Genomic DNA, 16,896 nt, shown 5'->3' with positions numbered 1-16,896 from the left:
TAATAATAATAATAATAATAATAATAATAATAATAATAATAATAATAATAATAATAATAATAATAATAATAATAATAATAATAATAATAATAATAATAATAATAATAATAATAATAATAATAATAATAATAATAATAATAATAATAATAATAATAATAATAATAATAATAATAATAATAATAATAATAATAATAATAATAATAATAATAATAATAATAATAATAATAATAATAATAATAATAATAATAATAATAATAATAATAATAATAATAATAATAATAATAATAATAATAATAATAATAATAATAATAATAATAATAATAATAATAATAATAATAATAATAATAATAATAATAATAATAATAATAATAATAATAATAATAATAATAATAATAATAATAATAATAATAATAATAATAATAATAATAATAATAATAATAATAATAATAATAATAATAATAATAATAATAATAATAATAATAATAATAATAATAATAATAATAATAATAATAATAATAATAATAATAATAATAATAATAATAATAATAATAATAATAATAATAATAATAATAATAATAATAATAATAATGGTAACAACACCAACGAACAAACTGCAGCTTGTGCAGCGGACTGTACTTAGAGATGAATGAATCGGTGTTACGCATAGGGGGTCCGAAATTTAATATCAGAAATATGACCGAATCTCAAAACGGTACAAACCGTCCAGACAAGTTGAGCCTTCGGCACCATGGGCTGGCAAGTGTTTGTCTAATGACGAAGCCACAGAAAACAGGGAAATGGAACGATTGAAAGCAAGTGAGAAAACAGAGTCGAAGGACATGTTGAATAAAATTACGATCATTGAAGTTTCATGTTCTCTAGACATTGAAAGAATAAGCTAACCTGAGTTTCCGAAGAACCCGAAGACCAGGGATGAACAGAAAATGAGTGCGCAGCCGGCAGGTCTGTCCGCGTTGTATTCACAATTGAAGTTTCAGATGATCCAGATATACCTGTCCTGGGTGGTGATGCCATTGCGGCCATTGTTGCAACTGCAGCGAAAAATTCCGACGTATCATTTGAATTGGAGCTGGGGGGTACTGTTAGGCTTTTCAGTGTGCTGTGAAGAGCACCAGTCGAAACAGAACTTTCGGCTTGACTAACTGTGGTGGGCTCAGATGAAAGTGAATTTGGTGACGTTTCCATTTGCTGTTGGGCCAACAAAGAATAAAAATACTTCGTCAGAGGGTAATTAGCAAACTGTGCCGCCAAGTGGTCTATTCGATGGCTGGATGAACTTGGTGGAGCCAAGGTCTCCGAGGCTGATGACGAGCTGATTGCCGAAGCAAGAGATTGTGTAGTGGCATGGTTTACTGACTGACTGGAAACAGAAATCCCAGGAAGATTGGATGTCTGACTTATCAGACCGGGGGATATGGCAGTGGAGTCCGATCCGTTTTGGTTGATTGACGATCCACCAGTAGCAACAAGCGTCAGTACATGCATTGGGGTAAAGACCCTAGGTGGGGTTGTTGATGCGAGGACATCTGGCGTCATCAGGTTCCCGTTAGCCAGTGGGGATTTAACCGTTCTGTCGGAACACTAAAATGTCAGAATCAAGAGAATATGGCCTAAGGGCTTAAAAGTTGTCGACCAAAATAATTTACAGAAAGGGAAACTTGGTTACTTTACTAGCAATACAAGATAAGGGAAAAACATGTTGTCTTTATGAGGTATAATCCTCCGACGCAACCAGGATAAACCGTCTCCTGAGCTTTTATTTTACGGCTATATTGGTGCGTCATTAACACCGTCAGAAATCAGTATTTCAACACAAGCTTCTATTCGCTCCTCCAGCATCTCCGGAGGACTACCATGGCTCACGAGCATCGCTCTGGGCTAGCTCAGCCAATCTCGGTAGAAAACCAAGTGTATTTATTATTGGCGGTGCATGTGGAAGAAGCATGGTAAAGCGTAGAACTAGCCATGCTAGCAATGTGTTGTGTTATCTGTCCGACTTCTCCGGTACGATCATGGATATTGTCCACCTCAACAGTCCTGACTGGTGCCAAGAAACACCAGCATGCAATGAGTGGGACGGCGCACGGAAAATGCCAAATAGTGAAGAGTCTAAGACCGAGGGCTCGATCGGACAATGAAAGCTCCGGAGATGGAGGCCTTTGCCACCGGAAATGGTCCTACATTATTTGGTTCGACTGATTGGCCAAAGGGAAAAAAAACAGTGAAAAAGGCGGCTTAATAATCTACTTACAAAAACGGAAAATTGGAAAGATGGATTGGGCTCAACGATGAACAACACCTGCAACACAGCCTCTGTATACCGCATGCGCACAAATGAAATGCAAACCTTAAATCGTCAGTCAGAAAGAAGCATATTCCTGCTAAAACATAAGAAGCATCACTACCGGACAGTTTGCATACAATCCTCCACAAAAAAGGCGGACAATCCCTAGTTAACAACCTGACAAAACTTAATGGTGCTATGCAGAATGGAAAGTGCCTTCAGTGGCTGCATTTAGTCACTCTAACCATCACAGTACGCGAATACGGTGAAAACCACTGTGGCCCTGTCAAGGTGGCTATGGCAATGACGTCGCTCTCCAGCCTAATCTTTCGAAGATTGACTGAACACAGAAATAGGCACACCCCTGCACAATAAGCTGGGTTCCATCCCGCAAGAAGATACGTCGGTCGCATATTTGCCCTTCAACAGATTCCGGAACAGCGAAACTATTTTTATCCGCCGAAGATGGTGGTCTTCCTCGAATTGAGAGCTGCCTTTGACCCAATGGACCGTCGGGCACTATGGTAGTCTGTGGAGCGGAATTCTTGAATTCTCGACCCTCCTTAGCGCTCTGTATGCCAGCTCTTGCGAACGCGTGAAGACCTACAGGAAGAGGTCGCCTGAGATCGCTACATTAGGTGATGTCGGGAAGAATTCCTATTTCACCTTTCCTCTTCAACTCTGCCATTGATATGACCACGGGAGGTTCACTGACAGCCTCTAATGCGTATGAGGTCAAAATGCTCCCAGGGTGTCCGCCCACAGACGACCTAGCTCTTTCTGGATGTGGTGCCATCATAACGCAGACAGCATTAACATTAAATAACAATAAATGGTTCTGTCCCACCGTTTCGAATGCGCTTCACACGAGTAAGGTGTACAGTGCTGCTGCCTTTGCAGATGACCCGACAAATCTGTTTACCTGGGCAACCGTATCAGTCTCCGTGGTCTAGTTAAAGACGATGTTTCAGTCCGAACCGAGAGGTTCAGAGAAACTTTTATCAACATGCATCAGCCATGGTACAGGTGAGGCATGAGCTTATCCGTCAGAGGTCCAGTACAAAATGCGGCAGCTCCATGTTATTATGTGGGCCGGAAACAAGGCTGCTGAGCGCTGAGGTTAGCAATATTCAGAGCATAGCCCGAGTTTGGGAACACCGAATCAGTGATGCCAAAGTACTTCGAATGGTTTTCGGAAGAAAGAACTCGCCCACGATACAAGAAATGATCACACTCCACAGACTGCGCTGGCTCGGTCACGCACGCCAATGTCGCCGACTACTTCTTCGGAAATACCTTTTCTCAGAACCTCGCGAACTGTGGAAACGAGCCACGGGAGACTAAGTAGTGACTTGGTAGCAAAGTATGATGACTAGTACCAGCAAACGCAGCTGCGCCAGTCATTGCCATCTCCTTGGATGGGGACCCCGAACTGCGCCAGTCATTGCCATCTCCCTGGATGGGGACCCCGAGACAGTGGTATATCACTGGTTTGAGATAATGGCAAACAGGTTGTCGAGCACTCAATGGCGTCTATTCTTCAAAGCTGTTCCCTCCAACGCATAACCTCTTCTCTCAGTCTTATCAATGTAAGGTTATCACCCACGTGGTACTGGTGTTCTCGGACAAGATGGCTGTGGTTAGAGCGCGAACTTACTGACCGGAAGGTCTGTGGTTCGAAACCGACCTCTGTCTCTCGACTTCGCCTGTCTAAGCATGGGCAACCTGGCAGTATACCAGCGCTTGTGCTTCCTTCGGGTGGCATGGCAGTTAGGCACCGAGGGTGCTACAGCTGAACGATTTATTGTTTTTATTAGTGTAATTTCATTCCTGGATTCATGCTTCAATTATACCAGCCTGCAATGCGCTGTTATTCACCTCGTCGTCGCCAACATCGGTAAACGAAGCCGAGGCAGCTATTTCACCGTAGATATCCACGGTTTATAGTATACAGCGGTTTACTGTTGATGGCCTGTAAAAACTGGAAAGATAGAGATATAGTTCCAGGAGAAGCGATCAAGCACAAGTCCACAAACAAGAGTTCGCGTCAGCATATCATGGATTGTTTCCTTCGAACTTTTCGCAAGCGAGGAATCTAAAACAGTAGTCCGTTTGATTTAAGGCAGAATATGTTCCGGTGATCAGATATTCAAATCTGGGAAGCCGGGCTCCAATAAAAGTACAACTACGCAGTCAGGGCAAGCAAAGCTGACGATTGATTAACACCAAAACTATTTGGTGAACAGACTTCTCTTCGAGATTAGCAAATTGATTTTTATCGAGTTTGAATTAACAAGGTGTCGCATCTAGAGTACAGGCTTAGGCCTGTACGTAGCGAAACATGGACTTTTGCCTTCGTCGGTACAAACTGACAAAAAGTGGACGGTAAAACCCTTTCGATAACCCCCTTTGTTTATGTTGTGATTATTCAGGATAACAACAATGCACGAGAACTCACCAACAAGGGGGATTTCGATACAACCACATCAATGGAATTGACGAGCGCACTGGACTGTTCGCCGACGGCATGCAGAGAAGACAGGCTGACCAATTGCCCAGAAGAGGAGATAACAGGATGACGCTGGAGCAATGGCTGGTCAAGAGTTCCAACAGCCAGCTTTTGAAGGTAGTCGGACTCATCAAAATGACCACTGACAACTGCATCGATTACTTCATCTACGGTGCTAGAAGTTTGGTCGTCTTGATTGTTCTGTTCACTAGCATCCATCTTCAGTCGCACGCATGCCTCCTGCTCATTCGTCATGTTAGCGGACCGAGGTTCACAATTCACACTGGTTAGTGGAACTTCAGCGGGATCGGGCTTTATAATTATCTTAGGGTCAGGAGCCTTGCGTGCGGCTGAAATAGTTCCACCGCCATCTGAAGATTGAGATATTGATGATAGTTTCGACGTCACGGGCATTGGTGCAATGGGTAGAAGTGGTGTAATAGGGGACACTGCGACGCAAGGAGTCAGTGCAACTGTAGTTAGGGTTGGGTGAAAAGAAACCGAGCTTGAACAAGTTGGTGGAACCGAAATGACTGCAGGAGGTATCTTTTTAGATCGCTTGCTCTTTTCACGTTGTTGCATAGACTCCTCATCTTTTTCTTGTTTCACGCGTTCTATGACACGTTGTACATAAGATGTATAGTCAGACGGATCAAGGATTGTATTACCAGAAACGCCCGCATAGGCACTTTGTTCCAAAGGAGTAGGTATGACTATCGAGCCTGAAGAAGTTAGCTCAACAGCTTTAGTGTTTACCGATGTATTGTTGGTACCAACACCGGTCGATAAGTCTTGATCTCCTCGTTTTATGTAGACACTAGCCACAGTGTTTGGAGTGGGCAGTACACAAACCGGCGAGTTACTTATTGTAGTGTTGTAAACCAGCGTCGGAGTAGTGTAGACCGTGGTGGTAACGGGATTCTGGATAGACAACACAGATGTATTCAAAGAAACTGATGTAGCGGGAAGGATAAGAGTAACGTGTCTAGGGGTTGCTGGGGTCGCGATTTGTGGCGCTGGACACGAAGTTGGTACCAAAGTAAGCCCTTGTGAGGAGAAAGTTACTCCCGGTGTGGCTCTAGGCACAGTGACCAGAACAGACTGACCGACGGTTGGCATTTCATCTGGCTGTGACGCTGAAGTCAACATAGTAATGGGGGTGAAGACGGACGAATGTAAGCTCAATGGAGCAAGAGGAGCTATACTTGCGATGGAGCTTGAAGCAGACAACTGGGAATCGGAGAGAGGTTGGGTTAACGAGCTGCTGGTTGTGGAACTAACAACGACATCCATGTCACACTGGCTCAATGGAGTCATGATTGCGGTGGCTTTAGGTTCACTCCGAGTAGAGATTACAGGCAGAGGTGGGGAGGAACCACGCTTCTCCAGAGATTGAGGTCTTGATAAACTAGTCTGCTGCTCACTGGGCGATACGTGGACTTCCATAGAGTCATAAATCACCTCTTCTATCACGTCCGGTTGCACGCTGTTTTGGTGGTCTTCCGAATAGATGCGCGGAGGTGAGGGGTCATCCAGCGCCGATACGACGGGAGGGGGGAGATCATCATCAGTCGACCTACCATTGGCATGCCCCAGTAAACTATCGTTGTCATTCAACTCAATGGAATCGCTACAGAGCCTAGCCGAATCATCCTCATCATGCTTCTCAAGAGACGGAAGCTCGTCATCAGATTCAAGTGTTTGTTTATGAGATGAGTCGTCTATCGAACCTACGGAAACTGCCATTGAAGTAGTAATACCAGATGGCAGCTCCCGCTTGGGCGTGGAGTGATTTGTCAGGGAAGTGAAAATATTCCATTCAGAAGGATCTCGTTTGCTGTTAAGAGATCCCGTCTGATTGGCGCTTGAACCGGTGTCTGTCAAGGGCAAAGTGGATGACGTCGGATTCGTGACGTCCGAGACACGGGTTACAGTACTTCTATTAACATTTTCCACTGATCGCGAACTAACTTCCACTTTTTTCTCCTCAGAATTGTGGGAAGCTGGTGAAAGAAAAGCACTGAATGTGTGTCGTACGGCGGCGTCAGCCCCCAAGTCATCCGGGCTACAGGACCCACTAATCGGAGGACTATCGGATGAACGAGATGCAGGAGACGGTGTGAGCGGAGGAACGACGGACTTGAGGACGGTTTTCGACTTGGAACGGCCTTCTGATTCAGAGTTCGAGGAAGAAAAAGAAGAATCCGAATCTGATGAAGCGAAAACTCGACGGACCAAGCTACGTGGTTGCCTTTCAGAAACAGAGGATAGCTCGGGCTTTGTTTTGTGTTTTGTGGGCTGAGAATCAGCCGATTTGAAGAGACTACTATTACAGCCGGACTGATTCTCTACAATACACCTCCGACGTTTTGGGGGTAGTGAACTGGAGCTAGGGAAATCGGGGCTCGGGGAGTTATGGTGTGTTGGTTTAGCAACGCGTTTAACGCGACCACGCCCACTGCCTCTGCGTCCCACAGAATCCTGTAGATTGAGGGTGCCTCGAGACTGTGGTTTGCCACCTCTATTGCTGTTACTAAGTGGGTTTTCCAAGTTGTCATCAACCCGTTTTTTCTGTCCTTTCTTTTGGCACGTGGGAGTTTTTTTCTGTAAATGGTCTGCAGTTTTCAGGTTCGTTGAACCCACCTGTCTTCGGTGGACACGCGCTGGTTTTGGCTTGACTTCGGAAAATGATGTGTCACTCAGACACTCATCCGTATCTGAATCGTTCACCGATTCAAGTACTGAGACGGAATTTCTGGATGAATCACGTTTCTTATTAGATTTAGTCACGACTCTGCCACCTGATTGATTCGAATTTCTGTTAGATAACGGATCCATGAGTTTACCTGTCCCTTTACTCGCTCGGCGCTTAATTTTATCATACATGGATTCATAACCCGTTTCAGCTTCTCCAAAGACAACAGAACCGGCTTTCTCTAATGAACAGGATCCGCGTTCCCAATCGGAGCCATCACTATCCGTAGGTCGCCCTCTCTGTTCAATACCAGATTTCTTCGTGTGAACGGATGCCGACTTAACGCTTACATTGGCGTTTGGAACACGTTTGGCGGGAACAGGCTTGTCTCCCAGGACTTTGGCCGCTTTATGATGATTGGACTGAACTCGCCCAACACGTTTCTCGATAAATAGGGTACGTTCTTGTCGGCTATTCTTCCCCTCAGCAAAAGATGGCTGCATGTTCTCGGTGTGAGTCGCAACCACACGTGGTGAACCATTCGAAATCTGGGGTTGGTTACGAGTTCCACTGTTTCCGGGTTTGGGAATAACCTTAGCAGTTGCATCTGCCTGTCGCGCACGTTTCAGCTTCTCCTTTTTGCGCTCTGTCTTCGTGAACGACGTTCTGAAAATCGAATCATCCAGTGTTGGTCGCACAACATCAGTCTTACTGGATCTTGGTGGTGCTGTGCTTGTTGCTTGCTTGGAAGTCGAGGCGGTCTTGGTTTTAGCTGACAAAACCAACTTCTGACTTTCACAGTGAGAAAAACGTGGAGAAGAGGTAGAATTAGGGACCTCTGACTTGATGGAATTTGTCTGATGAACTGCAGTCTTAGTTAATGATAGACCAGTGGATCTTTCGTCTCTTGCTTCCTTCACATCCGGAATATTCAGGTACACTGATGGTCTGAGTTCGGTTGGAATAGATTTGTTGGCTGCCTCTAATCCAATTGCAGGGCAACCAGGAGAAGTAAGGTCATTTTTCAAAATTGACTTCAAAGGCGGAGCAATTTCCGTATCAACAGCATGCGAGGACCCTTCGACCACTTGAGAAATCAGCGGTAAACGGGTGGCAACCCCAACTGGTTGAGTGCCGACGGGTAGATTGTGTCCTATAGCACCGGAAGGTGGTAGATATTGACAAGCGGAGGATGCATTGAAATGACGGTTGGCTAGACATGGGGAAGTGGAGGCCACTGATGCACTTCCAATTGCATCTGTCACCGACTTCAAAGGTGATGGGTTCGATATTGTTACAGCAGCATAGCGATTGTGTGCAGTTCGCAAACATGTGGAAGAGTCTAGAGTGGGACCACTTGGTTGATCGACAACTGGTACTGAGGGCGACGGCTTGGAAGATAGCATGCTCTTGACGAACTCCGACGTATCGGCGGGCCGTATTAAAGGTGAAGTTTGCAGATTATCAAGCGGTGACACGGAATTAACACCCGTGCACATCCCAGGAAGCGCAGGTATTGAGCCGTCATAAAAATGTCCACGGTCAGAGTAAGCAGCGAAGCCAGCAGGTGAACCTGTAACCTCTGGAACTGCTGTATTATGCGAACTGGGCGTTGAATTACCATATCCAGATGAACTGCTTGATGTGGTGGGACGATCAGAGGTGGCTAAATTTGGTTCTGCTTTGCGTCGAATCCGGAACTTGCTGTAGTCGACAGCTGGGCGAACCTTTCCCGATTTCATCAACTGAGCATCCAGAAGCCGAATGCGTTCATCTAGAGAGCATACCGAAGCGTCGCGTTCGGAATCATTAATGACAGGCTCCATTGAGACGGTTTTAGTGGCTTCCGTTCGTGATGGCACAGGAAGTATGCTTAGATCCGGCCGACCTGATGTATCAACCCAAAGTGGAATCTTCAAGTTCTCTGGTGGCGGAGGTGGTGGTGGGGGTGGAAGTGGTGGGGGAGGCGGAGGTGGGATGTCTCCATCGACTTGAGTAACGTGTGCGACCAACCGTGGGTCACGATTACTATAACTTGACGCATTACACGAAACAGAAATTGGTTTCATGTCCGGCGGTTGTGGAAGTTCTAAAGTCCATGGAACCATTGCGCGAGTTTTTTCGCTGTCAAAATTCAGCAGCGGCATTTTGTCGATAGCTAAAGGAGATCCTGGAGGAGACAAGCAGGTCAATGGTGAAGTTGGTTTGGGGGGCATAATCAACCTCGGTGATGACGTTACGAGTGACTGTGAAAAACCATCTGTTGTGGAAAGCGAATTCGACGGTTTGAGGGAATCAGTTTGGTCGTGAGTAGCAGCATGAACCTCAGCAATGTCACACCGACCGCTTTCTGAAAACGGTGATGTTCGTTCTGCGCCCGTCAGAGAAGCAAGTTCGGTAGATTCAGATGTGTCACGATGGCCGACACGAACAGCAGGAACCTTGGGTTTCAAGCTATTACCAGCCGCGACATCGGATACAGGCGTCACTAGTGCGCTTGGGGGAGCGTGAACATACTGATCCAAGATTCGAGAAGCAAGTCCACCATCCGACGAGGAGAGGGGTTGAAGCTCTTCGGATGTGGATTCACTGTCCCCTTTAGAGGACTCTGTGCGCCTGAAAGCGAAAAGAAACGGCACCAAATTAGAGGTGAACAGGAAAGCAATACAAATGATAAACAAATGCATAGAACACACCCCTACCAATCGAACCCTATAAATTTTATTCGCTGCTCTAACTACTCCAATTGCTAGTTAACCACTCCGCGGGGCGGTCTTGCGCCAACGAAGGACACTGACCGTTTTGACTATCAGTGGGCTTATGTACCTGCAAGGTCCGTGGCATCACGTATAACTGCGGCCGTCACACCCAAGATACCGCCAATGTCCTCCGATCATGACTCTCGCCAAGTCTTGTGTTGTAGCCTCCAGTATGTTTACATTTGACCTCACAAACCCCTTCTGTTAGAAGAACGTCATTCCATAGGTTTATCTGGAAATTTGATGAAAATCTTCATCAAATATGTTTAATTTGATGCTGCCCAGAGGTTTAGGCATCTTGCCCATTCTTTATTGAGCCTTCTTCCCCCATGGGTTTACAGCAGTACACCAGCATGTAGTACTGGTGTAAACAAACTGGTCACAAAATGGGGATTCCTCCTTTGAGCAAGTGTGGTTAAGAGTCCTGATCTACCGACAGAATACAAAGTACCTCTGAAGTCAAGGAAGACCAACACTGTGGGCCATCTGTATATACGGCATTCATCCAGCACCTAACGGAGCGCGAAGATATGGTCGACGCAGCTTCTACCCAGTCAAAATCCTCCTTGATGCTAACGGATCAAGTTTTTGCGTGCCGCCGTAAAACGACGAAGAGGCAGACGCCAGTGGAGTTGTTACAATCAATTAGACATCCTTGCTGTTACTGCATTCAGTGCGAGTACCCTTTTTGAAAATGGGCACTATTATCGAATCAATACAGTTATTTGGGACGCTCTCTTTCTGTCAAATAGACGCTGATGGCTGAGGAATTCACCGACGTTCTTAAACAGAGCAAGCGGAAAGTCATCGAGACCACGAGCACGATGACATTTGAGTACATATATGCACTCGGATCCTTCTCAGGCTAAAGGTGGCCCCATATTCACAGCATACCTTTCTGCTGAAGGCCGCTAGTCCGGATTGGAGGGAGCAGGTGACCAACTGAATTGCTGTTTGAAGTACCCTGTCCAACGGTCAAAACGTTCTCATTTGCTCATTCAGCTGTAGCACCCTTTCGGTGCCTAGCTGCCATGCCACACGAGGGCTGGGATACTGCCAGGACGCCCAAGCCTAGACAGGGGAAGTCGAGAGGCCGAGGTCGGGTTCGAACTACGGAACTTCTGGTCAGTAAATTCGTGCTCTAACCACTTGGTCCATCTCGCCCGCTCTCATCTGCTGGAAATCAAAGGACCATTGCGGGATCTGACGGCTGCTCATGAGGGACCACTGGAAGAATGAAGTAGAGGAACCTTGGAAAATATCCAACACTTTTGCTTCATTCATTTCTTCAGCCTCTCGGATCCACCAAGCTTCCCGGTTTGTACGGATATGTGGTTTAGCCTGGTGTCGATCTGAGTTGTGGCGGGGGCCAAGAGGAATTTGCTGCCGTGCCTCTGTCCCATCAGAGATCCAAGGCTTGGATGAGGCTGACTGGGTTGTACCGCAGGTAGAATCGCCGGTATCGAGTACGACCTTAGATGTCTGTTGTAATTATTGACATCCAACGTCAGCCCAGCCGGCAGGCGTTGGAGAAGTCGGTTCTGATAGGTTTATTTGGTTTCCGAGACCATGAACGTCTCTGTAACTCAGTGGGAAATGCGCATTCTGTGTAGAACTGAGAAGCGCAGCGAAGAACAGCGACGAACAAGCGCATGATCGCAGTTCAGGCAGATAGTGTAGAAAAAGCGTCAGACAGTGATCGACCCTCACCACAGGTAATTGGTGGAATTCTCGTCAATTTGGATTCGGTGTTGGTTTGTTGGTGGATACTACGCTATCAAGTGATTTCCGCTTTCCCAGAAATTGGTACTGCAAAAGAACAGTCTGTGATCAACACACATTGGCAGGTGCTCTCCGTTGTCCAACCTAACAGGTAACTGAGGTGGAGTAGTTCCACTTTGTCACGGATCCGGAACTAGGGTAGGCATTGCGGGTGCCTACTTTGCTACCACTGTGGAACGCCAATGAGAACGCTGTCCATCACTGATGTGTCCCGTCCTAAGGTTCACATCCAAGAAGAGAGCAGTTCTCATAGCGACTGAGCTCACTGACCAAGACATCCATAATCTGTTATCACGCCACAGACTAGCCCCTTCTCAATCCCTTTCACTCTTCACATACTTGGAGGAAAACAGATCTAAGAAGCAGACTGTACAACAGAAGTAGGCGTCCGAAGGAGCATAAGCTATACAACTCGTCCATCGTGGAAGTTTGTCCTCCCCATCTGATACGCCCCAATATTGCTAGCCTCATATCGCAGTTTCAGATAGCTCAGTGGTCGAGACGCAAACGTGCCGACTGTCAGGTTCGTGGTTCGAACCCACAATCACGGTATCTAGACAGCTTTTGTTTAGGCTTAGGTGACCTAGCGGCATCTTGGCCGTCGTGCTTCCTTCGGGTAGCACAGGGTGGTTACAGCTAAACAACTATCATTATTAGTAATAGTATCTTATTATTGCTATAAGTATTAATATCTTGTCCCCACCGGACATGACCAATGCTGGTTCGAACATCGGATCTTCTCCGTATTTGACTGACTAGCTGAATTCACGGATGTCGGTTAGCAAGTTACTTGATCCTTAAGTAATTGGAGTGGGCTTGGCCCTAGCCAACCTTGCAGGCGTGAACTTTATGGTAATTCGTGGGACTTAACTGATTAGGATAGTTAACGTGACTCGTATTCCTGAGACATGATCCAATTACAGCAATGCTGTCAGCATAGTGTTTGGAACAACCGTCTTTGAGCTCTGAGACACTAGATGAGGGCAAAGAAAATTCGAGTGATATGTCAGCAACGAGGTTAAGAAGAGTGGTAGAAGATAGCCATGGACGCACATCCATAGAGCTGGTGTGGTGCTTTTAAAAGAAATTCAAAAAGCAACAACCAATATCATGGCATCCGGCAATAAATGTGATCAAAAGCTAACAAAAACAAAGGCAGTTGGAAAATAACGACAATAATACATTATTTCATCTCCAAAAGTTTTTGGCTGTTCGAGACGATGGTGGTGTTCAAGCATCTGCTATAGTGTAGGTGGAATCAATTCATGCTTCCAGATATTAACGTATGCACGATACGGTCGGCAGCCACGCGTGTTAGAAATGTGGGAAAACGGTGATGAAATCAGGTCTTTACGAACGAAACGGTGCCGAACAAAACCGCTTAAGACAAGACAATAGCCTAAACCAAAAAGCAACTGATGACGCCAGGAACTGGCTACATTCACCTAGAAATATGATTTATTCAACTCACCTTAACTTTGATGTTTGAACGTTGGTTGCAAATGCATCGTCCGCATCCCGTTTTCTGTTGGGAAAGACTGCTAGCTTTGGTTTGGTTCCAACCACTACTTCGTTATTCAATAACGACAACTCACGAAGAAGCTTCGCGCGTTCTTGCTCGAGCTTCGTTAATGTATCATGGGACTCGTCAGCACTGTCTGCCAGTTGACAGAACTTCGCTAACCGACTAGCCCCACTCTCATCACCGGAATTCACGCGCGTATTCCGACCAGGAGATTGTTTCGAACCTGTGAGCGTGGAATGATCACCGATTGCAGTATGTTTACTCCCCGAAGTGTTCAGGAAGTCCCTATCAGCAAACGAGTTAGCTGCTGAGGCGTAGGGATCTGTGGCTTGAGAACGCGCACACCGTTGTGAGGGGAACACAACTCTCGAAGTGCTGCCTTTACCGTCTTCACGACTACGGTGCCGAATAGCAGCGACACCGGCACGAAGAAAAGGTCGCGGGGGTGAAGAGGAGGATGAAGTTGTTTGCCGGTGACGAGAAAGACCTCGCGGGTGAACATTGACAGGACTGGATGAACCACTATCAGGGTCATCAAGATGTTTCAGAGAGTTGGACAGACTTTCAAAAGAGGGTGAATTACGTCTGTGTGATCGATTAACGCGTAAATGGTCGGAACGGACCAACGAACGTCGTGTTCCAGAGGAACGGAGAATGACGCTTTTACATGTAGATAACCGTTGAGAGGCGCTTGAACCACCTCTCAGCGGCAAATTATCCGTCCCATCATCTGGAGAAAGTGAATCGCTGCTAACGATATCTGTTTCGTCTAGATAGTGGCTGTTTACACGAACCTCCGAGTGTACGGGATTGCGCCTTGAGCTCGTGTGATTGACCCTAGCAGCCAGTTCTGAGGATCGATGCGTGCGCCAGTTTGAATCTCGATACGGAGAAGGTGCATGGGACAATAGGTACCTTCGGGAAGTTTCACTGTCATCCAGTACCTTGTTGGCCAGTGATTGATCCATGTGGTGTCGAGACTTTTTGGAGCCAAATCGGTTGGAGATAGGAGAGAGGGGAGTTTCAAGTGCGAATTCTTTGACTAGCGTATTACTTCGCCTGCCAACAGAGCTAGAACTCGTAGCCGAACTCATACCTTTGTGGTATGCTCGGTCACGAGGGGGATCTAATAAACCCACTCTGTTCGTTAGGTGATCTGTTCCCGAATGTTTTTTAGATGACGCACGCTTAGTGGATCGACGGTGACAGGGTGCTCCATAATCATCACTTTCGCTATCGTGGTTATCTTTCGCCATCTCCGTAAGGTATCTGGAAAAAGAGGGACAAAAACGCATCCAGGTGACATTTCTATGTAAGTGTCCGGATTTATGTGCCAAAACTACTGTCAGTTTACAATCAACGGCCAAATGTGAGCTGAGGATGGGCTAAAGTGTAGACCAGCAACTAGGATACCAAGATGGAGCTGCAGCTACTGTAGATAATGCAAGAAAGCTTCCTATAAAATAGCTAAAGCAGCCACACATTCCAAACACTCAACAATACAGTAAGGATCCCACCGGTACCGCTCAGAAATATCCTCAGGATGGTAGATGGCACCGACAGCATTGACTGCTTGTAATCTCGCGCGTTTCCTCCGGGAAAATAGTGAACGTGAAAAACCATCCAATTATAATCCCTACACTGTCCAACCATGCCACCTGAAGGAAGCACGAGTGCCGAGATACTCTCATGTGGCCCAAGCCTAGACAGAAGTAGTTAAGATGCCGGGTTGGAAGTGGAAGCATGGATGTTCATGTCAGTAAGGTTACGCCTCAGCCACTCAGCTGTCTACAGCTGGGAGGAACGCCTTGAATGCATCACCGTCGTCACCGACAGCAACATGAAAAACACCGCTGTATCACTGCCAAATAACCATATCGATTTCAACCGGACTGAAAATTCGAATGGGGAGGAATACCTAGAACTAACCAAACACAGATACCCTAAGTTCCTTGTAATAACGGTATTTTCTTAGCTTATTTCACCGCTTCAGCTTTCCAAGGTAGCATTCTCGTCAAAAAACGGACAAAGGTTCACAACGTGTATTAACGACCAAAACCGGGTCAAAGACGCACGTGCAGCGCTTCGCATATAACGTGTGTGCGGCGACAACATTCTGGAAATTCTGATACCTGAATGCGCCATTAGCAGCCTGCATTAAGATGGCGGATTATGATCGGCTACTGGGCCCACATTTTCGAACAATCAGAGCTCGCCTTGACGTTGGACTGGCAAGCGGCCTGATATGCTGGTCAATCGCGTGAGGGATGGGCTTCTCGGTCGTAGCCGCGCCCAACTGCGAGCTGTACGGCGGTATCGGTGCCGACTTCCGCCTAACACCTTGAAGTTTGCTAAGTTTCGAAGTCAGTGGCCTCACTAGCTTGCAGATCCAGTCTATTCGGTGTCCCGGCAGTAATGCGTGCTCGGGATGGGCCTCCGACTGAGTAGCCTATTGGATTTTCCGCAATAGTCCCGATACGAAAAGTATCCAGGAACATCTCTAGACTCAACTAATCTGATCCAGTGGGCAGGATCTGCTCATCTGTCCGTCGGATTTGGTTCGCGCGCCGGATCCACATGGAAACGCCAACTTGAATTTCGTAAAGCAGTTTGCCGCGTCGGCGAAGAAATCTAGAATCAAGCTGGAGTGTCTATCTCTGTAGTCGTGGACCAACACTATTCGCTGAAAGAGCACGCAGGGGCACCAGGATGCCGGTTGAACAACAATAAATAATAGTCCAGCTGTAGCGCTCTTTCGGTGCCTAGCTGCCATGTCACTCGAAAGAAGCATGAGGGGTGGGATACTGTCAGGTTGCTCAAGTCTAGACAGCGGAAGTCGAGGCCGGTCGGGTTCGAAGCACGGACCTTTCGGTCAGTAAATTCGCGCTCTAACCACCTGAGCCGTGTTGAGGCCATTCAGCTGCCTTTCCTGTGGCCGAGTAGTGTCATGCGGTGTTTAAAGCTTCCTTCGGAGCAGTGCCTCTGTTGAGATACTTCATCAGCCGAGTTGGGGTTCGGCGTCGCTCGATACGCCAGCATGAACCTTTGCGAAGTCCCTTCCGTTCGCCAATTGTTGTAACTGTATTTTCCTCAGCTTAGTTCTCGGTCTGAGCCTCCCAAGCTAGTGTTCACGTCAAAACAACCACCAAAGGTGCACAAGGTATATTGACGCCCAAAACGAAGTCAGGAACAGTTGTACAGCGCTTCGTATATATAGCGTAAGCGGCTATAACTTTCTGGAATTTCTGACGCGTTCTGGAGCTCCATTGGCAACCGGCATTTGGCCAATACTGGGTCATGATTGGCTGTTGGGTCCAGATT

At 46.4% G+C, this 16,896-nt stretch overlaps 1 protein-coding gene across 1 annotated transcript in view; it reads right to left on the bottom strand.

Moving 5' to 3' along the window:
• Window positions 1-16,896, bottom strand: part of T265_10768 (hypothetical protein) — a gene marked incomplete at both ends in the record, with an annotated part of 38,102 nt that overhangs the window by 7,748 nt on the left and 13,458 nt on the right. The window contains 5 exons of the mRNA XM_009177235.1: window positions 904-1,602; window positions 4,764-7,418; window positions 7,458-7,615; window positions 7,661-10,125; window positions 13,522-14,844. Of these exons, the coding sequence (XP_009175499.1) occupies window positions 904-1,602; window positions 4,764-7,418; window positions 7,458-7,615; window positions 7,661-10,125; window positions 13,522-14,844 (7,300 nt within the window). The remainder of the gene's footprint in view (window positions 1-903; window positions 1,603-4,763; window positions 7,419-7,457; window positions 7,616-7,660; window positions 10,126-13,521; window positions 14,845-16,896) is intronic.

This window comes from Opisthorchis viverrini (genome assembly GCF_000715545.1).
Source record: "Opisthorchis viverrini unplaced genomic scaffold opera_v5_405, whole genome shotgun sequence".
NCBI lineage: Eukaryota > Metazoa > Platyhelminthes > Trematoda > Opisthorchiida > Opisthorchiidae > Opisthorchis > Opisthorchis viverrini.
The sequence above is the reverse complement of the archived record's forward strand: the minus strand, read 5'-3'. Positions and strand labels throughout refer to the sequence as shown.